Raw genomic sequence first — 25,210 nt, 5'->3', positions numbered from 1 at the left:
AATAAGGAAACAATTGTTTAGTTCAAAACTTTTATGAAACATAACGAGTATATATTTATATTACATATAGAAAATTAAACTGCTTCTCTCCTTTATTTCTAGTAGGTATTACCCAAAACTATGGTTCACTACTTTAACTCCAAATTTTTCCATTTTTGGAGTAATTCATTTCTTTCCTTTCTTTTGTTCTTTGTTTTTTAAAATCAATGTGCTCTAACAGACTTGCTCTTTTAAAAACTAAAGTATTTGGGGGCAGAGAGAGAGAGGAAGAGGGACAGAAAAATCTCAAGCAGACTCCACATTGAGCATGGAGTCCAATGTAGGGCTTGATTTTAGGACCCTGAGGTCATGACCTGAACCAAAATTAAGAGTCGATGCTTAACTGACCAAGCCAGCCAGGCAACCCAAAACTTTTCTGTATTTTTTTTTAAAGATTTTATTTATTTATTCATGAGAGACACTGAGAGAGAGGCAAAGACACAGGCAGAGGGAGAAGCAGGCTCCATGCAGAGTTGGGATCCCTGGGTGGCTCAGCCCGACATGGGACTCGATCCCAGGACTCCGAGATCACACCCTGGGCCGAAGGCAGGCACTAACCCGCTGAGCCACCCAGGGATCCCAACTTTTCTGTATTTTAAACACAGTTCAATACTTAATAATACCTATTTCCTATTCTTTAGCTCACACAGAAAACCAACAGTTGGAATGAAGGGTATAGGATAACACTAATAGCAGCAGAAATAAAAACTGAGAGCAAGAATGAAGTAGACATAAACTATTACCAAAACCCAAACCAAAAATCACAAACATGACAAAGGATAAACCCCTCTTTCTGTCAACAGCCTAAGTGTAGGGCAAAGCATATGGTAAGTAAGGTGCATCTATAATTTAGCTCTTGGTAAAGGGTCAAGTATTCTCAACAACCATTTTTAGTTGTTGGGGAACTGATTAAATTATAGGTAGCTTGTGCTATTGAACAAGATATATCTCCCAGATAGGCTGCTGCCAAAAATGGTTAAAACTGAAAATGTGTGGTGTAAAAGGAATTAATAATGAAGAATTTCAAAAATGCACTTTTCCAGAATAATTTTGTCATTCAAAAGGCTAAATCAAAAAGGTGTTATTATATTTTATGTAAAATTTTTAAAAGTTGGGGTGCCTAGCTGGTTATGTAGGGAAAAGCATGTGAATCTGAATCTTGAGTGATGAGTGTGAGCCCCTTGTTGGGTATAGAGATTACTTAAATAAACTTTAAAATGAAGAAAAGAAAAAAATACTCAAGTTCATTTGCTCCAAAATTAAAAGTCTGAAGTATATTCAATTGTGTCAGTGATATAATGTCAAATAAATAATTCAGTGGTTTTAAGTATGAAATTAAAGAGCCACTTGTTTTGAAAAGAGTAAGATTCATCAGCATATTGTTCTAAAAAACTAATGAAAAGATGGCACAAAATTTAATATCCACATGTCCAACACCTACCTTTCCCCCCTTGGTTCATGGCACCAGTGTCTCGTCCACACTGTCCTTTATTATTTACACCAAATGTCCAAACTTCTCCATTCTTCATTAAAACACAAGTATGAGCTTTGCCCATAGCTACCTGAGTTACAAAATGGCCTTTCAAGTCTGTTACCAAACCTATAGGAAAGATACAAATTTGGTAAGAAACAACAACAACAACAAACCTTTCTGAGTCTAGTAAATCATCAGGATTGTAAAAGGACCACCTCAATGCAGAACTTTTTATTTCTGGGATAAAATAACCCACCTAAATGAGAAATAAATGGCCAAAAGACTGGCAGGGTATCAGTAAATTATTTTTGTAAGTTTGTAATGAAGCTCTAAAATCTTAAAACATTATCATCCAGACTTGGGACAAATTTTTACTGCGGCCATTAGCTAAAGCTTGCTTCTCCTGAATGTTTGTTCTAAATGTCAATACTCTCAACAATTCTCAGAAGGGTCACTAACTCTCAAACTTTCCTAGTCCAAGCACAAAGGAGCCTATAAATCATGTACTTTACTTGCTTTGATTTGCCTTAAAAAGAACTGAAGGAGAGCACTTAATGTAATGAGCACTGGGTATTATATAAGATTGATCAATCACTGAACTCTACCTCTGAAACTAATACACTATATGTTAATTAAAATATAAAAATAAAAAGGATTGAAAAACACTAAAATACTTGTCAGAGTATACTGAAATCACATTGTTTCTGCAGAAACTGAGATGTTCTAAAGCAGCATTTTTCAATCCTTTTTAACCTACAGTGCTTTCTTCCATAATCCAATAGCTAACTAGTTTAGCCACTTAAGACACATATTACTTTCCTTATATTTGCCATATTCAAGTGCCACTCATATAATCTTAATATTTTGCATCAATTTTATATTGACCAAAGCATTAATCTTATCAAGTAGTAACAGTAAAAATAAAAAAATTGTTGAATATTTCCAATAAATACTAAAATAAAGACTTTCTTAAAAAACTAAAGTATTTGTTTTATTTAAATTACAAATAACAGGGGTAGCCCCAGTGGCCCAGCGGTTTAGCACCTGCATTCGGCCCAGGGCATGATCCTGGAGACCCAGGATCGAGTCCCACATCGGGCTCCCTGCATGGAGCCTGCTTCTCCCTCTGCCTGTGTCTCTGCTTCTTTCTCTATGTCTCTCATGAATAAATAAATAATCTTAAAAAAAATAAATTACAAATAACATAATTTTTGTATCATACTTTGGGAAAACTATTCTACATTATTTTCTCAGATTATTACTTTCCTAAGGTGACCTTCTCTTCCATCCTATATTACTTTGGTCTTTTTAGCTCAAAAACTCCCATTTTTAGTATTTAGCATATTTGAAAAAGGTATGTATATTTAGCAATATTTTTTTAAGTTTCTTTAAGATTTTATTTATTTATTAATGAGAGACACACAGAGAGAGAGAGAGTGGCAGAGACACAAGCAGAGGGAGAAGCAGGCTCCATGCAGGGAGCCCGATGTGGGACTCGATCCCCGGGAATCCAGAAATCACACCCAGGCTTATATTTTTTAACGTAAATTGGAGGCGCTATTAAGCATTAAAGCCTCACTTTAACATCCAGATCTGTCACGAGCTTCAATAAAGTATTCAATAAAGAATTATTATTAGCCAAACTAAAAAAGTGCAGTCCCAATTGGCATATCCTTAAAACCCTTTCAGGGCCCAGGCTCTCAGATTCAAGAGAGGGCCATTCGCTCACCACTTGCATTATCTCCTATGAATATGATATCACAGACTAATGTTTTTTTAAACTATTTTTTTAAAAAGATTTATTAGAGAACACAGCAACATGAGCTCTCACATCTTCTCCTTTACTAGCAGATCCTGTAAAGAATATGCTTCCATCTTCTGCAACTAAAAGGGCATGAGAGCCATCGTGTCCAACTGAAAAGTGTACAATCTTTGGAGATTTTGTAATTGGTAGCTCAACCCATTTTCCTGCTGAAGGACCACCTTGCTTGATTCCAAGACTCTGGTACTTGCCAGTATAATATATCTTGTGTGTGTGTATATATATATGTGTGTACATATATATATATATATGTATATAAAAAAGAGAGAGAGAGAGAGAGAATTATAGTGTCTTTTAGAATAGTGTACCAGGTTTCACATGAGAGGAAAAAAAAAAAACTTCATATCTTACTGAAAAACAAAAATAACAAAAAACCAAACTGTTTTTATACTATTCAACTTCTGTGAGATCCACAGGAGAAAAATATACATATTTTTCCTAAAGATCCAGTTCTTAATAGCTTTTTCATATCTATGCAGGATATCTATAATCTTGCATTATAAGTCTCCTGAATAGATATGAATAAATATGCTTCGCAAATATACTTTAATTTCACAATAGTAGAAACATGATAAAATTCTCAACTTTTTTCCCTATGTAAAAAACACTACATACAAATATACCATAACTGTCTAATAATTTTAATTTTCAAAATTCTCTTAATTACCTTATTTTATCCTCACATCCATTAGATAAAAAAGAGGGTTCTATTTCTATAGATTGACCTCTACAATCTGTGACTTAATTATAATTACTCCTACTGCAATAAATATGTGCTCATCAATGAACTCAAAATGTGAGTTCATTCTAACTCAAAATATTGCTAGGTGCTCCATAAATAAAATGAGCATTTATAAAAATGCTAACATTTCATAAAGTTTTACAGTCATATGTCACAATTTTCTTTTGTACTATTTCAATATAAAATTTCACCATATTAAAAAATAATTTAAAATCAAAATTTTAAAATACTATGTTTCAAGATATTAACCATGTAAACTAATCAACTGATTATACCAACTGAGTATCTTGTAAAGCACAGTATGTTTATTTTTAATCCCAAAAAGTAATTTACCTTTCCACTTGATGTTTTCATTAGTGCAAACTCTCGTCCTGCACCAAGAACTGCTGACTCCTCATCAAATCCTGTACCTGATAAAGAAAACTAATAAATACTACTATATCGTTAATATGAGTAATATAAATCATAATTTTGCACTATTTTTAGTAATTAAAAAGTCAATTCAATAACCTTTCAAAAATAAGGATAACAATACTTGTTAAATCACTATTTTGCACATCTGAAACTAATATAACATTGTGTGTCAACCATACTTCAATTAAAAGAAAAAACAAAAAATAATAATAAAAATAAAAGAAAATACAAGATGACAAAATGTCATACACCGGACTTTTTAAAACAAATTAACAACAGATACACTACCTTCAAAGAAAAATAGAATTACCAGAAATTTTTTAATTTGTTTCAAACTAGCGCCAAATTAATTTTTTAAACATAAAAAAATGTTAAAACAATGTTAGCAATATTCCTTGAATGAATGAATGAATGAATTTTTATTCATTGAGCATTATTAGGTATCAGGCATTACAGAGTGCCATGAACGTTATCCTATTGGATACTCACAACCATACTGCCTGGTTTACAAATGAAGAAATATGAAGCTTGGTGAAGTTAGTCCAGACACAGATTCACTTAAGCTTGAACAACATCATGCAGATATTAGAATTAAGGTATATCAAATTCTTTATTCCATGTTTTTCTACAGAAGAACATCTCATGTAGCTACTCCAACAATTTGAATACATATTTGTGCACATTAAGACCCTGATGCACATTTTCAAATTGTGAAACTATGAGTAAATAATTATATATGACATATTTTATGACTAATTATACAAACTCCTAATTAGTTTATGCGCTTTTTAAATTTAAAAACTGTAATTTCAACTCCATACTTTTCAATGAAGAATTACAAAAACACTAAATAATTAAATAAAATATGCAAAGTAAATCACTCATGCGAAGTTTATTCAATTTAATGAGATAATAGTCAAAAAAGGTGGATTCATGCAAAGAATCCCACAAGTTAAAAATGGCACCATTAAACCTGGAAGAGCATGACAACCCAAAATTGAGAGCCTCGTGGGAACTAAAGATCCCTTTGTGTCTGTTTTTAAAGATTTTATTTATATTCATGAGAGACACACAGGCTCTCTATATAGAGAGCCTGATGTGGGACTCGATCCCAGAACCCTGGGATCACAACCTGAGCCAAAGGCAGATGCTCAACCACTGAGCCACCCAGGTGCCCAGAACTAAGAATCCTAAGTACTACTATGACACTGTAAGAGCACGTATACTAAGACCGAGAAATACTGTGTCTCTATTTCTGTATCCAAATGAAAGATTATTAATCAGTTTGTTAGGCCAATTACCATTTTCACAATCTATGAGATCATTCTATGGCTATGTTGAAAATCTGTTCAAATAATTAATAAAGGTTTCAATGAGAGAACTATGTTTATTAATGTAGTAATATTTACAATATAAGTTTTGAAAATTTTAAGTAACTGAATAAAGATAAAACATAAAAATCTATAATTCTTAGTAGATTAAGTTTCTTTTCATTTGCTCTATTCAAAATGAAAATAGAAAATTAATAGTTACTTCCTTAAAATGGTGTTCATATAACACACTGTTTAAAGGCTATACTTTCTAGTCACTTATAGATATTAATTCGTAAGTAGCTTTGTGGTAACAGCAAAGTAACTGCCAAAATATTACTGCTCAAAACAAAAAATATACTGCTCAAAAGACAGTATTAGTTTTCAAAAGAATAAAAAATATGAAAATTTATATATGGGAGAAAGGCTTATTTGGCTATCTTACTTATAATATGCAAGTCCTTTTCCAGATCAAATAGTGAGATACCACAGGCATGTAGACATTTTCTGGCCAGTTTAAGTTGTAATTCTTGTTGTAGCACAGGTTCAGTACTTGTGGCAAATATTCTGACAACAAAGCCATCCTAAAAGAAATAAAACATTCAGAGTAATATTTTGTATAAACTTGTCTTTCAAGCCTCTCTACTGTCTAAGGTCAAATAATTCATGAAAAAGGGTATTTCGTTTATACTAGCTATTCATGATTCAAAGTACTTACATCTCTTGAAGCAGCTATCTGATTAATATATTCTCCATCAGTGAATAAAATATTTTGACCTTCAGTGTGGCAATCTGTACAAAAAGAGGAAAAACTAATTATATTACAATATAACTAAACAGCTCATAAAATGACTTTATTCCTCTGTTGAAGTCAGAATGAGAGTTCTCCACGCAATAAGGATAAACTTAAACTCAAAGGGATACTGTGCTTTTTAATAAAGAATTACAAATTAGCAGAAACTAAATAATTCAACTACTATTACTTATTACATCTGTGCTTACATTTATAAATCTTCCATAATCAAGGACCTGAAAGCCCACCTAATTTCAAAATGAATTAGTATTGGATGTAGTTTGATAATAAACATGCACCATGGTAAACAAACTATGTTGGTTATAATCATTTCAATACAATCACATGCGATGTAGGCAACACTCTACTCTCAGACATACATCACAGTCATTAGTGTCACAGAAAAATACATATAGACCTAAAAGCTTCTGCATTTGAGGTCTATGGTATCCAACTACAGATATCCCTTGCTTTATTAAACAGAATAGGTTGTACAGTTTTCACTTTGAAGTTTGTTATTCCCAGCATTTTTAGCATTTGATATGCTATACGTTTTTGTGGGTTTGTGTTTTTTTTTGTTTTTAGTAAACTCAGTGCCCAACATGGAGCTTGAATTCATGACCCCATTACCAACAGTCACATGCTCTACTGGCTGAGCCAGCCAGGTGCCCCATAGCATGCTATACATTTTTAAATGTTCATATGCTTCATAGAACAAACACATCTAAGCTTATGTATTTCCTTTGCCTGAAAGTGTTCACATATTTTGGCTGGAATAATGTGTTTTGTCAATATTATATGTATCTCTGTGGAACAGTGCATATATACTTTGAACAAAATAATGCACAAGTGCCACTATAACAAGGGATACCAGTATTACAGAAGGACCACTGGGACATGTGTTAGTGATTGCTATTAAATAACATGAAACTACAAGCAAAATCGACATCTAAGTATAAACTATATCTTTTTGGAAAAACAAATGTTCAGCAAGCAAGTTTAAGAGCACACACACTTCCCAAAATAACTGCAGAGAACTAGGATGAATCTCTCCATTAATTACAATACAAAAAAAATTTTATTTCATTTCTATTTGCACCTGAATCAACAAAACATAAAATTCTGGTTTTGGAATGCAGTAATGGAGCCCACCCAAATAAGCTGGATTACTCCATATCTTTGCCCAGGAGCTTCATACTAGCATACTTCCTTATTATAAATACGCAAAACACAGGCAGACCCTTACCAAATAGAGAATTCAGTGATCACAAACTGGAAATAGAAACTGGGAGACAAGGCCCACTGGTAGCCCAAGAGACTTGGTAATCAAAGAGAGGAGAAATCGAAAGAAAGAGTTCCTAGTCCACTGTACAGAATACAAAGAGGCGCAAGAAAGATGCTTCTCAAGCTCTAAGCAGTAAGATTTTAAACTAAAAAGCAAAGAAGAAAAACTCATTATAATTTCAGATAAATGCAGGGGTGAGGAGTGAAGCGGCGCAAGAAGACTGGCAAAAATTCTCATGATCTGAGGTAATCTGTCACCAGACACGGAGAGTAAATGACATAAGGGTACAATATAAAAGATAAGCCAACATATAAAGGCTAAAATGACAATGGGGAAAAAAGTATTCTAATTTCATCAATACTAGGTTGAAAATAACTTATTTATAAGTTAGAATCAAAGACAGGTTGGAACATGAAGCTCAAGGAATTATCAGATTTATGTCAATTTTAAATATGGTATATTCATTAGCATCTATGAACCTGACAATTTACTTCTGCTCTGTCTGTATGTGAAAACTACAGAGTTGCCCCTAGCAATGGGGAAAAAAGTGCTATTGAATAAACTGCAGTGCAGATCAAAGACATGGAAAAATGATGATAGGCTTCTTCAGGCTTGAGGGCAGATCTTCCTGCTGCATGATTTCAAAAAGATCTTCTCCTTATCCTTTCTTTATCCAGCATGTAGTAAGACAGCATCTTCAGGAAAATATCAAGCAACATCTGCCAGTTAGGAAGACACACAGCACAGGACTGTCCTCCCAAAATTTGATTCATTCTTCACCTTGTATATGGTGCGTATTTATGAAACATGAAAGCCACACTTGTACTGTTAAAAGTTGCACTTCATATGTTAAATGATGTAGTGATTTAAACTGAATAAAAACATTAGCAAGTCATTTTTTATCATGTTGGAATAAATAAAACAGCTATAGGTAAGCCATTTTCAAATGATCTTCTCAGTCACAATCTTTATTAATTGATCAGGGTTTCTCAAAAGTAAATTCTTTATATTAGTATTCACTTGTTGGGGGAGGAGGCGTGTATTTAAGAATTTTTCTTCTGGGATGTTATTCTAAAATAGCATGAACAGAGTGACAGGGATGCTCACTACAGTGTAATTTATATGGTAAAAAATTGGAAGGAACTTCTATTCCAATATATTAATCAATGAAATATATTTTGTAATATGATTTTGTGAAAGACTATTTAATGGTCTAGAAATATATTCAGAATATTAAGTGAAAGGGATAGGTTAAAATGCATTAGGCTGCATATGACCCCTTTTTTTATTACACTGTCCATTCATACACAGGAAAAAGACAAGGTATTTACCAATATGCTAATAGTGTTTATATATGGGAAGTGGGGTGGCAATTAATTTTGATTTTTTTGCTTATAAGATACTTATACAATAAATGTGATTTTTAAAAATATAAGTATGTATGTGTATCTATATCTATATCTACATAAGAGGGTGCATGTAATTATTTTAAAATTAACATCATCACCATCATCACCAGAGACATGTTGGTCAAAGATTTGTGGTGATTTAAAAAAAGAAAAAGAAAAAAAAAAAAACCCTGTAGGTATATCCGAAAACAGATAGTTATTTACAATATGGCTTTAATAAGTTATCTGTTTTCCAAAGTAGCTTTTTTTGTGTGAAACACATATGAAATGTGGCATTTACCTTAACACAGTGTCATGTACACTAATTTGGATATATTATGTGTATAGCAATGTTCAAATAAATGTTTGATGAAGTTATAAGAATAATTTAAAATTTAACAAGCAGCTTGGGAGCAATTATCCTTCCCAGTGTATTCTTCAGAAATAGTTCTCATTTTCAGATGGTCAAGTGCTTAGAAGTAATATATTGCTGCTTTCCATGAAATTATTGATAGACACATTAAACATTTAAGATTTTAATATTAAGCAAACTCCTTCATTATGCATTAAAGATACATAAACATTGAAGGACCTTACAATGGATAATATATTATACATTTGCCCCGTGTTCCACAAAATTTAAGATCCACTACCCAGAATTTAGACAATGGTTTAAGTGATAAATATGTATGTACAACCTCAAAATTAAAGCAAAATGAATTATGTCCAAAGTGCCTTACCAGAGTATTATTAAAATGTGTAAATGATGGAATTAAAAAAAAATTCCTGATCCATTCTAAAATGTTTCCAAAACTCATTAATATTAAGAGGAAAACCTAAAGTGCACTGTTGTTAAAGTAGTAATAAAAATCAATAGAGGGTTCTTCATATCAAGTTATAGGAAAGCCAGAGTAATACTTTTATTAGGAACAACAAAGTAACCCCAACCCCATTAATTCAGGAGCTGAAACCATCTTGGTGGGGTGAGCATGAGAGATCAGGTTGCAGATGTGCAGTGATTTGAAAACAAATTTTAAAACACTTTATACTATATTGCTCATGTCTGTTTTCCTAACATGCATTAATTTTATATAGACTATAAAATGATTTGTATGTCAAGATTTTTTTCAACCTAATGTAAGCAATCACTATTCCTTGCTAATCACTTTTTATATATCCAAATGGTCTAACATGCATATCTCTTAAAATCACCTGTGGAAAAAAAACAAATGACTAACTGAATAACATACCTGGTAACATTACAGTACCATCCTGTTCCAGTGTTTCAGGGCTTATTCTTATGGCTGTCATGCTGTGGTTATTCACATCTCTATATAATAAAAAACCCTGAAAATAACAAAAAATTTTGCTGTTAAGTGTTAAAATATTTTTTCACTAGCTACTTGGCAGAAAAAGCAGTCACACAGATCTATACAGTTTTTTGAGGTATGGTAGTATGTAAATATTAATGTCTAAAACAGATTAAAGATTAAAAATATAAGAACATGGGTATGCTTTAATAAAAGGAAGAATTGTACACTACTGGGTATTAATTTAACCTATTACATCCTCAGATAGATATATTAGATATACCACACAGGGCAATATGGACATTTTGTTCAAATTATTTTATCACTTGCCAAGTAAATAAGAGAAATGACCACTGTTGCTTCAAAAAATACTTTAAGGAAAAATAGCTTTAAGAGTTTGGTTAATATTTAGGAATGAAGAGGGTGGTGGCTTTAGATGGAACGATATGCCATGGAACTATTTCCATGTCCTTATTTCTTACATAAAATACTATACTGGCAAATAAAAATTCAATAAGATGTTTTGAACCAAGTTTTAAGAGACAATCACTAATTAATTTGACATTTAAAATTTAATTTCAAAATCTCCCTAATAGTTGACATAGAATTTATTTTTCATATAACAATTTAATTTTCAAAATATTTTCATTTTTTATGATTTGATGATGATGAGCAGCTGTGAGCTGAGCAAAACAGGTATGCAGGAATATCTTTATTCTATATCCTTCCACAATGCAGCTTGGACTTTACCTCTCAGGAAGGGATAGTATGGAAATAAACCCTTGTGGCCCTTTGTCTATCCTTCATCTGCTTCTCTCCATGGGAGGTGCAGTAAGGTATCTGACTGCTGACACCCATATGGCCATATTAGTCAAATGATGAGATCACGCATTAAGAAAGCAACATAGCCTAACTTCTTTCTCTTTTGTGATCCTCCATATAGGAATCTATTCACTGGGCAGATCACATACTGTTTCCTGGAAGGTACTGATCCAGACTTATAATGACGGGTCTAGTACAAGAAGCTCTAATTTGGACTCAGATCACAGATACAGTCCCAATTCATATTTGCAAATGGTAATGATGGTTTCTGGTTCTTCTTTTTTTTAATTTTATTTATTTATGATAGTCACACAGAGAGAGAGAGAGGCAGAGACACAGGCAGAGGGAGAAGTAGGCTTCATGCACCAGGAGCCTGACATGGGATTCGATCCCGGGTCTCCAGGATCGTGCCCTGGGCCAAAGGCAGGCGCCAAACCGCTGCGCCACCCAGGGATCCCTGGTCTCTGATTCTTATCTAGAAAAATACTTTAAAAAAAAAAAGATTTTATTTATTTATTCATGAGAGACACACACAGAGAGAGGCAGGGACATAGGCAGAGGAAGAAGCAGGCTCCATATGGGAAGCCCGATGTAGGACTTGATCCGGGGACCACGGGACCACACCCTGAGCCAAAGGCAGACACTCAACTGCTGAGGCACCCAGGTGTCCCTAGAAATACACTTAAATAAGAACTCCAACAGAAGACATTTTTATTCCCATTTTATAGATAAATAACAAGGATCAAATAAGTTAACTCAATTGTCCAAAGTCACTCAGCTAGGAAAGATCAGGGCCAGAACTAAAAGTAAACCTCTTATAAATTCGAAGCCAATGATTTTTATATTACACTGCATCATTGTTATTAGCCATAATATTAAAAAATACACTATATCTCTTTAAACAGAAGTGATATTATTTATCGATCAAACAAGTACAAGCCAGAAAAGTTTGGTTTATTGTGGATATTCTCTTACCTGAGCATATCCTAACCAAGATTTTTTTTCTTTTCTGTTTCGGATGCGAGATGTAGAATTATATATATGGCCCTGCAAAGTAACAAAAAACAGCCCATGAATAGTTTCATAATTAATAATCGATGAAAAACCCCACAAATGGATGATTTTTAATATTTATGCTTCCATCATGATTTTCAAAGAAATATTACATCAAAATTAAATAGTACTCTAAAAATGAAACTGAGAACACACAATTCAGGATGGACATAACTTCTGCTGTAAGTAAGAACTATAAGAAATTACATTACCCTAACTGTTCCACTGTATCCAGAGCCTATTTTGTATAATCCATCCTTGCATAACAGATAAAGAAAAAATCCATCATTCTGAAGTAAACACTGATCATCTTCATCAACGGATATTTCTTTTAATGGCCACTTGTGCATTAAAGCTGCTTTCTTAATGCCATTGCTAAACCAGTCCTGAATTTGAATTTTTCCCACCAACACTGCTTGTACACTTCTCTGTAGTGAATTTAGTATCGTTGGCACCTATTCGAAAGACAAGAAACAAATAAATATGTATTTTTAAATGTCCCAAACATGAAACAGGTGAAATAAAGACATTTCAGTAATACATGATCATTTATGAGAAAATAAATTGTTCAGAATGATCATGGTTTGACACATCAGTAAAAAGCACTAACTATAGGAATTTATCTATAAGAAGCAGATCTCAAGCAGCCCAAGATAAAAATGTCAAATCCAAAGAATATTAACTTGCACTTTTGGTTCAAAACACTGAAATATGCATCTTTCTCCAAAACATTCAATAACCAGTTCTGCCTACGATTTCAAGTTTTGTGGATGGAAACATACTACACTAGTAAAAAGTATGAACACTGGATATAAATAAAATTATATTGATCAGAATACACACAAGCCAAAATATCTTTTGAATGATTTCATACTTATTAATAATATCCTTTATCACAACAAAGCACAAATTTAAACATGAGAGAACGTTGTGGTGTGCCTTCTACAGATGGAAATAAAATTTCCAATGTTTCTCTTCTACTTTGTTTCTCCATTATGAGTACTGTCCATCAAATTCAGCAATATTCCATGATATGAAAACTCATTTGTGTGTTCATTCACAGCATTAATTTAACCAGTATTTATCAAAGACATGCTATATACCTGGCACTGTAACTGAGTCCTCAACAGTCACCAGCATGGGAATGTTGTTCCTCATCTTTTGTCTTTCTTTTACCACATTCAACAACATACCCAGCCCCCAGGGCACCACTAGCCATAGTTCTACAGCTGCACTGTCCAATATGGCAGCCATTAGCCACATGTGACTACTGAGCTCTTGAAATGTGGTTAGTGCTTTAAATACAAAATACAGACTGGATTTTGAAGACTTAGTATAAACACAAGAATACAGAATTTTAATAATAATCTTCTTACATTAACTACATGTTGAAATGATTTTGTGGATATATTGAGTTGAGTGAAATACCTCATTAAAATAGCTAACCACACCTGTTTCTTTTTACCTTTTTAATTTGGCTAATAAAAAACTTTTAATTACATATGTAGACTACATTATATTTCTATTGGGTATTTGTAGAGGGAAGGGCTTTCACAGTAGTAAGTGACCCACTTTTCACAGATACATTCTCTTCCCCTTCTAGTTCTAAGGCCACTGACTTAACCAAATTATACAATTTCCTACATATAATTTATAACATATACTATATATAATAAAATTATACAGAACATATATGTAGCTGAATACTACAAATGTTCTCCCTAGAAGCAGCTATATTAATCTTAAACTTTTTTACCTAGAATATCCACATTCCTATATATTATGCCAAAGCTTCTACTGTTAATTTTTTTGCTTCGCTTCAGATATTTTCTCTGTTGGTGCCTATAATGAATGATGAGGCCCCTCCTTCTGTCCCAAATACTCAAAATTGAGCTATTTGATAATTTCTGGTTAAATTAATATTCAAAGTTCATTTATTATGACTGTATAATCATGATTCATGAACCAAAAACTCTGTTAACATATTACATTTCTCTCCTTGTGTAATTTTTTTTTGTTAAGTCAACAATTGCCCTATTTTTGCATTTGCTAAGTTTCCTCTATATCTACCCCTAAGTGTTCCCCATGCTCCCCTCAATAAAGTCAAACACACCATTTCTACTTTTCCCACTTGGCAACACACCTCATGAGACACTGCTCTGGTCTAGACTAAGGAAGAGGCAGGTGCAGAAGTCAAAATTGTTCTCTATCTTGCCTATTCCAAAGCATCTTCATCAACCTTCAAACACGACTGCTGGTTGAGTGAGGAGTAACGAACATCATTTTCTCGCAGAGCTTCTTAGAGCTTCTTCTGTTCTCTATATTCTTTTTATCCAAAGTGTCTTTTACTATTATTATTGATTTGGAGGATTTGTTTTTCATGTTAGCCTAGTGGCACTTGGTCGTACACTTTGTTTTCCTGCTGCAGTATTTTAATTATTTTTGTTATTTTGTTTTAATTATTTTTGTTATTTTGTTATATAACAATTATTTTGTTACTTTTGTTTTTAGTATTTCAAGTTTTTATTTAAATTTTAATTAGTTAACTTATAGAGTAATTTTAGTTTCAGGAGTAGAATTTAGTGATTCATCACAAGTGCCCTCCTTAATACCCATCACTCATTTAGCCCATCCCCCACAGGGAACTCCCCTCTAGCAAACCTCTGTTCTCTGTAGAGAACAAAATAGAGTCCGTTTTATAGTTTGCCTTTATCTTTTTTCTTTCCTCTATGTTCATCTGTTTTGTTCCACATACCAGCGAAATTATGATTATTTGTGTTTGACAGTCTTATTTCACTTAGCATTATACTCTCTAGATCCATTTATGTTGTTGCAAATAGCAACATTTCATTCTTTTTGATGGCTAAGTAATATTCCACTACACACACACACACACACACACACACACACACACACACACCCTATTATCTTCTTTATGCATTCATCCGTTGATGGACATTTGGGCTCTTTCCATAATTTGGTTATTGTTGATAATGCTGCATATAAACATCAGGGGCATGTGCCTCTTTGAATCAGTATTTCTGTATCCTTTGATTAATCGTCTAGGGGTGCAACTGCTGAGTCGTAGGGTAGTTCTATTTTTAACTTTTTGAGAAACTTCCACACTGTTTTCCAAAATGGCTGCACTAGTTTGCATTCCCACCAACAGTGTAAGAGGGTTTCCCTATCTCTGCATCCTCACCAACATCTGTTCTGACAAATGTCAGGTGATATCTTACTGTCGTTTTGATTTGTATTTCCCTGACGATGAGTGACTTGGAGTATCTTTTCATGGGTCTGTTAGCAATCTGTATGTCTTCTTTGGAAAAAATGTCTACTTACCTCTTCTGTCATTTCTTTTTTTTTTTAAGATTTTATTTATTTATTCACGAGAGACACAAAGAGAGAGGCAGAGACACAGGCAGAGGGAGGAGAAGTAGGCTCCATGCAGCCTAATGTGGGACTCGATCCCAGGACCCCAGGATCATGATTTGAGCCAAAGGCAGGCGTTCAACCACTGAGCCACCAGGTGCCCCTCTTCTGCCATTCCTTAACTGAATTATTTGTTTTTGGGGTACAAACTCATTCTATGAGGCCGGCATTACCTTGATTCCAAAACAAGACAAAGACCTCACTAAAAACAAGAATCAGGCCAATATCCCTGATGAACATGGATGCAAAAAAACAAAACAAAACAAAACCTAAACAAGAGCAGATCGAATCCAACAGCACAACAGAATCATTCATCATGGTCAAGTAGGATTTATTCCTGGGCTGCAAGGGTGGTTTGATATTCACAAATCAATAGGCATGATACACCACATTAATAAAAGAAAGGATAAGAACTATATGATCTTCTCAATAGATGCAGAAAAAGCATCTGACAAAATACAGCATCAATTTTTGATAAAGACCTTTAACAAAGTAGGGATAGATGGAACATGTCTCAACATCATAAAGGCCATATACGAAAGACTCACAGCTAATACAATCTTTGATGGGAAAAAACAAATTCTTGCTCTGTGGTCAGGAATTAGACAGGGATATCCACTGTCATCATCATTACCTAACATAGTACTGGAAATCCCAACCTCAGCAATCAAACAAAAAGAAATTAAAGGAATCCAAATCGGCCAGAAGTCAAACTTTCACTATTCTCAGGTGATATAATACTCTATGTAGAAAACCTGAAAGACTCCACCAAAAAATTGCTAAAACTGATACATGAATTCAGTCAAGCCATAGAATACAAAATCAATGTACAGAAACCTGTTGCATTTTTATACAGCAATAATGAAGCAACAGAAAAAGAAATCAAGGAATTGTCCAATTTATAATTGTACCAAAAACCGTTAAGATACCTAGAAATAAATCTAACCAAAGAGGTAAAAGATCTTCACTCCAAAAACTACAGAACAGATGAAAGAAACTGAAGAGGACACAAAGAAATGGAAAAACATTCCATGCTCATGGAGTAGAACAAATATCGTTAAAATGTCTATACTGACCAAAGTGATCTACACATTTAATCCAATCCCTATCAAAATACCCGCTAGAATTTTTCACAGAACTAGAACAATCCTAAAATTTGTATGGAACCTCAAAAGACCCCAAATAGTCAAAGCAATTTTGAAAAAGAAAAGCAAAGCTAGAGGCATCACAATTCCAGACTTCAAGCTATATTACAAAGCTGTAATCATCAAAACAGTACTGGCACAAAACAGACACACAGATCATCAATTAAAGAGAACAGAAAACCAGAAATGGACCCTCAACTATATGGTCGACTAATGTTTGACAAAACAGGTAAGATTATCCAGTGGAGGAAAGACAGTCTATTCAACAAATGGTGTTGGGAAAACCGGACAGCCATATGCAGAAAAATGAAACTGGACCACTTTCTTACATCATACACAAAAAATAAATTCAAAGTAGATGAAAGATCTAAATGTGAAACGGAAAACCATCAAAATTCTAGAGGAGAACGCAGGCAACAACCACTTCGACATCGGCTGTAGCAACTTCTTACTAGACACATCTCTGGAGGCAAGGGAAACAAAAGCAAAAATGAACTACTGGGATTTCATCAAGATAAAAAGCTTCTGTACAGGGAAGGAAACAATCAACAAAACTAAAAAGCACCCGTCAGAATGGGAGAAGATATTTGCAAATGATATATGTGATAAAGGGTTAGTATCCAAAAATCTATAAATAATTTACCAAACTCAACACCCAAAAAACAAATTATCTGATTGTACACTTATTTTTAAGAGTAAGCTACTAAAAAACTGGTAGGAAACTTGGCATGAGTAGACAGGATTTGACAGATCACCTGATTTGAGCTCACCTCAAAAACGATCACACTAAGTAAGATTGGGAGTTTCATTGGAGGACTCCTTCCTCACCTCCATCCCTCCACCAAATGTCTGCATTTGTGGATCTTTTCTCACTCTTTCTCCAAAGTAGAATCTGCCAGTCTTTTTCCTAAAAGCTATAATAAGTCTATGGCCAGTGTTCTGGAAACAGTATTAAGAAACTTCATCATCAATACAAAGATTTTCATTTAATCTCCATTTTCGCCTAGCTCCTATTTCCACTCTCAACTGTAGTTAGTTTCCCTGGCCTCTCTAGTTCAGTTTCTTCAGGCAGCAAACCTCTCTCTCTGGGGGTATGAGAAAACAACAGCTGCTTGGCTACGAAGGGCAAAAGAACAGCTCTGGGGTTCTCTACCTTCTGTTATATAGATTTCTAATGAATTTTTAGCTCCTGCCCTCACCACCACTTTCCAGGTACCTATTACTACTAATTCCAAATCCCATCTAGAATTTTAGGTGAAATCAATGTATTTTCTATGGGAATTAGCCTCTTAAGACAATTTAAGCTTTCTCCAATTTCTATTTTTTCATTTTTTTTTAATTTTTTTTTTTTAATTTTTATCCATTTATGACAGTCACAGAGAGAGAGAGAGAGGCAGAGACACAGGCAGAGGGAGAAGCAGGCTCCATGCACCGGGAGCCCGACGTGGGACTCGATCCCGGGTCTCCAGGATCGCGCCCTGGGCCAAAGGCAGGCGCCAAACCGCTGCGCCACCCAGGGATCCCCAGTTTCTATTTTTTCAAAAATATGTTCCATTCTTAAAAATCTAAACTTAAAAAAATTCCTTTATTATAACCTTTGTGGAGACTAGGAAGGAAGCAGAAATTAACATGTTTCTTCAACATAACTCTATCTCTCTCATGCTTTCTAAAAATGTACTAAAGTGTTTTTTTTTTTTTGTACTAAAGTTTTAAGACAACCCAGTACTACAATAAGAAGTCTCAGGTTTCCTCCTTTTCTCTCCTTTTGATTTTCTCTCACCAACACCGTGGCAGGACCTAGAGAATTTATTCTGATAAACTAGACTTCCTTATTCTGAGGATTCTATGTCATTTACCAATTTTGGAAAACCTTACATATTATTTCAAGTACTGCTCTACACAAATGCATTATTGCCTTGTGAAACTCAAATTAAGTTGATACACCAGGCTTTCTCATTCTCCATTCACATTTCTTATATTGCCTTTCGTATCTTCTTTGTCTCTCTGTGTTGCATTCTGAATAATTTCTTCCTCTTTTATATCCAATGGTTAACTCACCTTTAAAGTTTCAGATTGTAATTATTTTATTTCCAGTTCAATTTGGTTCATTTCCTGACCCATCTGATTTGTTTTTATATTCTTATTCCTTAATTATACTTGTGATACTTGTATTAATTTACCATATTAAATATATATGCGTTTTATATCTATTTCAAATAATTTCAATATATACAGACTAGGCAGGACTGATTCTGTTATATTTGTTTCTACTAACTCTGAATGATGGTGCTTTTTTTTTTTCTATGCGCTTTTTGTTTGTGAACTCAGATGTGTTTTGTTTGTGGGAAGCCTTTGAAACCTGGAGTTCATTCCTACAAAAAGGATTTTGGTCTTCTTCAACAAGATACCTTATTGTACTATCATCCCTGCCCTATTTTAAACTCTCAGCTTAAGCTTTTTGCAACAAGACAGGTAATATGCATTTGAATCTCAAAGAATTTGCAATGTTAGAGTTATATGTTCTTAGGAAAGATTTTTCTTCCTCCACCCATAGCCTGGTGAAGATAGTTCTGTAAAATGAAGTGAGTAGATGGAATGAGACCAAATCATGAAGAATGCTAAGCCACGTTAAGATAGTAGGCTTTAATATGGTGTTGTTGAGGCTGGAGACAGGGATGCAGGGACAGGGCACGTCTATAGAGAACCTCAACCGCTGTTGATTCAGGGGATCTGGAGTTGTACAAGGCCTAATGTTTAAGCATAATATTACAGTCAGACAGATATGCATGCAAGTCCTGTCTATTAGCTGAAAGCTCTCGATATTAAGACTATACTAAACTTTTTTCAGTCTTCAGTAGTCCACTCCTCTTAATTCCATGCCTTAGTACATGGATACCAAGAACATTCTCCCTCCACATCCCCAACACTAACACCTCCTCTCTGGACTGGCAATTCAGCTCATCATTTAGATTGTACCTTAATATACCCTGAGATGAATCTATACAGAAAAAAAAAGATACAAGAGTTTCTGCCAAATTTCATTTTACTACTTTATACACTGTAGATTATTTATACATCAACCTTGGATATATCAAATCACTATTAATTAGTGAGATAAAGCAGAGGATTCCTACTGACATAAATTAAGGTGAGATTCAAACTTGGCATCTTAGAACCATCTAAGCAGCTCTAAGTGAAATACCTGTATTGGAAAAAAAAAAAAAGAAATACCTGTATTGTTTGGCAAGCATGGCTGCCATTGTTGGTTAGGATAGCAGAGATGGCCTGAAGTGTCCTTCCTGTTTCTCCCCAAGAAGCCACCAAACTAAAGAGGCAAGCACAGGAAAGTGCTGTCAAAGACTGTCCTGTGCTGTCATTCATTCCAGTACTTCGAACAGTGATTTCCAAAAGGAGCTGGAAGAGAGACTCTGTAAATAAAATAGAACTCAATTATATTCGACATACAGAACATCAATGTGTCTATTGATTTATTTTTACCTTGCCTCGTTAAAAAAAAAAAGTATTTAAGACACCTAGGACACTTACTTTTGCACTACTTCCTTTCTAGTTACCCCTTTCCTCCCAAAGCTAGAATATTTATATAAAAAGGATCTCAGGGAACATTTAATTCAACCCCTTATTTTTGTAAATATAAAAATAGAATCTATCCCAGATTGTTTAAAAGAAATTTGTCTTAAAAAAAAAACAAAAAAAACCCAAAAAAAAACAAAAAAAAAAAAAAAGAAATTTGTCTTGATCAATTCACACATTCAAGAAATATCCTCTCAAGTAACAGACTACTCACTGCACTTATTTTACCTTTTCTTTTTAATTTATTTATTTATGATAGTCAGAGAGAGAGAGAGAGAGAGAGAGAGAGAGGCAGAGACACAGGCAGAGGGAGAAGCAGGCTCCAGGCACCGAGAGCCCGATATGGGACTCGATCCTGGGTCTCCAGGATCGTGCCCTGGGCCAAAGGCAGGCGCCAAACTGCTGCGCCACCCAGGGATCCCCTATTTTACCTTTTATGTTAAAGATTTTATTGTTTATTCATGACAGAGAGAGAGGCAGAGACATAGGCAGAGGGAGAAGCAGGCTCCCTCTGAGAAGCCTAATGTGGCACTTGATCCCCGGACCCTGGGATCATGACCTGAGCCGAAGGCAGATGCTCAACCACTGAGCCACCCACCCAGGCCAGAGTGGGAAGAATACAAGCTTCTTAAAATGTTAGTATCAAGAAAATTATATATTTGCAAAACAAGAGAATACATAAAACACATGCTATCATTTGTTTTAAAGCTGCTTTATTGCTAACCTAACAACAGTTCACATTTATAATTTATAAAGAGAGTATATAATTCATTTTATTCTGTAGAAAGACCTCCAAGTCAGTAGGACAGATACTCTCCCCCTTTAATGGACAATGAAATTGAGATGGAGATAAAGAGATTTTCCCGACATGATAAAGCCATTTAGTGGCAAAGATGGTAAAGTAACCCCTGAATGTTTTATGGCCACCAGAAATTTCCACACAAAATTCCCGGAACAACTTTGATCAAGACTGAATCAACAGACTTCTGGGTATTTCTTCTGCAGAACAGAAAGGGAATTTGAAAATCCTTACAAGTGATCACTCCAGACAGAAAGAGAAAGAAAGAAAATCAGAAAAAAAACTGCAAAATTGAGAAAGATAAAGAAAAGGAGAGGGAAAAAGAAAACAAGAGAAAGAATTTGTGAACTGCAACTCTCTGGAAATTAAAAGACCTTGTGGGGTTTGTTTGTTACCTCACAGAAGCCTAGCCTTCCTGTGCTCTTCCTCATTTCCTGTATCTCTCACACCAATGAAGCCCTGTCAAGTTCTCTTCCTAACACCTCTGCATGCTCTAGCAGGTCCTGACTATCTTCCCAATCCGTGCTATCACCCACCACCTTGGACTCAGACTACAACAGTGTTCATAAACTAGCTTCTAGTTTCTCTGTTAACAGAGAACAGTGACTCTCTGTTCACTTTTGCCCCTTTATAGCCAAAGAGAATTTTTTAAACCCAAAATCTGTTTTTTTATTTAAAATCCACTCATCCCTTTGTTTGTTCCTTCTTCCTTCATTCCGTTCTCCCTCCCTCCTTCACGTCACGTGCCTGTGCATCCCACTCTCTCTCCTTCCCTTCACCTTTCCCTCCAACTTTCCTTCTTTCCCGTCATCCTTTCATCTGTCCCAACTGCGTCTGTCCATCCTACCTTCCATCATTATCCTTCTGGCCCTTCATCTTTAATTAGTCAGCAAATATTTACTGAATTCTTCCTGAACATGAGAAACTATTCTGGGTTGTGATAGTACTCTGGCAAACAAGGCAGAATGCCTGTCATCAAAAAAGTTAGATTTAAGGGGAATGGAACACTTTAAGCGCTATAAAATAAAGAACTTTTTTTAAAGCATCAGGAAATAGCGAATGACTTTCCATTTCTCCTAGAACAATAGCCATGAGGCTCCTGTAACACAGCCTATGAAGCTTCACATGATCCCGTCCCTGCCTCCCTCCTCACTCATGGCAAAGTCCTCCCTCCCTGACTCTCCATATTCCAGCCAGCCAATCTCTGTTCAGTTGTTCTCCTTCCTGTATCAGACACTTATTGCATGCTGCCCTTTCTGCCTAGAAATTCAGCAAACTCCTTCGTACTCATTCTTCAAATCTCCAGGGTCACATCTTCAAGGAAGCCTGTTACAGACTCCCAGAACTCCCTCTACTTTCCCCCATACTATTTACGCACATCTGTAATCACACATGTCCAACTATCTGATGCTAAGTCCCATAATAACAGCAACAATGTCTGTAGTGACCACCCCTGAATTTTACACTTTTAGCCCAGAACATAGGAGATACTATTACATTTAAGTGAAGACTTAAAAACATACATTCCAACCTTAAAAGAACAGAAAAATGGATGTAAGAAAAGTGATTTTTTTTTAACTAAACAATTTCTAAATCAAAATCCATTTGCTAAGAAAAGGAGCTTCGTGTATCCAGAAATACATATACACCTGTATTTTCCCTACCCGACAGTAATACATATATACCTATATTTTTATGAATAAAACCAAATTTTTTCATGAAAAAAACCTGAAGTATATTAATGTGATTATGCTACTAAAGTAAAGGAAAAAAGAGGCAGATTTCAACAGAAATTTAGTTTGAAAGAACCAAATTACATCTTTGAGCTAATTTAACAAAATTAGAAATATAAAATGATGGTAACTCCCTCAATAGAAAAATAAGTCAAAGCAGTGAAGAGATAAGAAATAGACACTAAAAGATAAAAGATCAAAGAGGTATAGCATCATCTGAAACTGTTAACAAGGAAAAAAAAAAAACCCAGACATATTAATCAGGTAAAAGTTTTAATAAATAAAGATGTTTAAGCTAAAGCACACATAATTTCAAAACCAGTATTAAGAACAAGATCTATTTTGAAAAGAGTAAAGGAAAGGGAGTATTTAATATAGACTGGATACAAAACAAGCTGTATAACAACTGATAAAAGACAATCGTATGCCAGAAGATCTAAGAAAAAGAAATGCTTAGCACGTTATTCAAAGTAACAAGTAAGATATGCAGGTTTTAGTGGATATTTTAAATATTTCAATTATTTGTTAATTGACAAACCAGAGCTAGAAACAGCAAAATATTCTCAAATAAAACCAATCAAATAAATAAAAGCTTTAGTAAGATGCTGTAATGCCAAATAAAGTGTCACAATAGTAATATGATTTTTGCTGTTACCAAAAGGAGAGTCAACAAGGTGCCTGCTTCTTACCATATGACAGCTTTTATTTAGTACTAGTATTTAATAACATGGGGCGGGGGAGGGTATTGGTTTTTTAAAAATATTTAGCTTGTTTTCCTGGCAAGCACTCCCCCACTAAACCAAACAACAAAAAAATCAAACACAAAAACTAATCACCATGTGATCCTTCCCCCCTAAAAAAACCACCACCAAAACAAGACCAATATGAGGTTCTCACATGTGGGTCTAATAAACACCAAACAGCCAACTAGAAAAAAAAGATCAAACTCTAGTCCACACCAGCAGTGTGGTCCCCAGGCAAACCGCAGTAGCACATCACCCAGAAACCTTTCTAAATGCAAATTCGTGGGCCCCATGCTGAATCTACTGAATCAGAAAATTCACAGATAGGGCCCACATGACTCTGATATGAACTAATGCTTGAGATTTAGAAAAATCTAGACTCTCAAGGCCCATGGTTAGTGTCAGAGAAAAACAATTAGCCAATTGTTTTCAAATTTTTGCCCCCATCTCTATTTCTATTGTTTAAGAGCTCCTAACTTGCTTATATAGGATTATATATTGAACCTCTATCAGTAACACGAAAGGTGTGCATTCATAAAATCCAAATACACTTTACAAAAAAGCAAGCATTTTTACTTATTGGAAGTTGCCACTAATCCAAAAGGCATTATCTACAATAAAAATGGATTTTTATTTATAATGAATACAAAAGAAATGCCCTCTGTTGGGAAACTAGATGTGCTGTTTGGGTTGGTAGCATTTGTTTCCTCTCTTTCCACTTTTTTAACTACCCAGAATAACACATAAAGTTAGAGAAATTCAAAGTTTGCTATTTTGGCCTAAGGTTTAATTAGAACAATTTAAGTTAATGGTAACTATAGGGTTTAGGATTACTTCTGGGTTCCAAGGACTTATGTTTTGCTTTTTTCCCCATCATGACAATAATCAAGAAATGTCTGTGCATGAACTAAAGAAGTCTTAAACTGTAACTTTAGTAGAACATAGGAAAATACCTGAAAATTTATATCCCTGCTGTTTCAGTATCATACTTAAAACAAAAACAAAAACAAAAAACAAAAACAAATGCATTACAGGCTGCTGCATATGCTTCATAGGAGAAGCTATTTAAATTTATAGATTTCATTCAATGCCCCCTGAGCACTTACCTAAGACCTCGGGTGGCTCTGACTGGAGGCCTTCTGGCTGCTGACCCTGAAGTACATTAAGCAGGGCCTGGAGACTCCTGAGGCACAAGGATGGATGAGAAAATCGTGTCTCCTTGATCAATTCAAAAACTTCACAAAGTCCAACCTCAATGATCTGTTTAAGATGAAAAAAAATTTATATATATATGTATATATACATATATACACAC

The 25,210-nt window shown here is 34.5% G+C and overlaps 1 protein-coding gene across 1 annotated transcript in view; it reads right to left on the bottom strand.

Moving 5' to 3' along the window:
- The window catches only part of MYCBP2 (MYC binding protein 2), a 262,243-nt gene that overhangs the window by 190,126 nt on the left and 46,907 nt on the right, over positions 1-25,210 (bottom strand). Inside the window, exons 4-13 of the mRNA XM_041731051.1 lie at positions 25,002-25,155; positions 20,261-20,457; positions 12,665-12,907; positions 12,375-12,446; positions 10,518-10,614; positions 6,520-6,593; positions 6,247-6,385; positions 4,411-4,487; positions 3,333-3,539; positions 1,481-1,769 (exon numbers count right to left, since the gene is read on the bottom strand). Coding sequence (XP_041586985.1) covers positions 1,481-1,769; positions 3,333-3,539; positions 4,411-4,487; positions 6,247-6,385; positions 6,520-6,593; positions 10,518-10,614; positions 12,375-12,446; positions 12,665-12,907; positions 20,261-20,457; positions 25,002-25,155 — 1,549 coding nt within the window. The remainder of the gene's footprint in view (positions 1-1,480; positions 1,770-3,332; positions 3,540-4,410; positions 4,488-6,246; positions 6,386-6,519; positions 6,594-10,517; positions 10,615-12,374; positions 12,447-12,664; positions 12,908-20,260; positions 20,458-25,001; positions 25,156-25,210) is intronic.

This window comes from Vulpes lagopus, chromosome 16, assembly GCF_018345385.1.
Source record: "Vulpes lagopus strain Blue_001 chromosome 16, ASM1834538v1, whole genome shotgun sequence".
Lineage (NCBI taxonomy): Eukaryota > Metazoa > Chordata > Mammalia > Carnivora > Canidae > Vulpes > Vulpes lagopus.
Note: the sequence above shows the minus strand (reverse complement) of the source record. Positions and strands in the feature narration are given on the sequence as shown.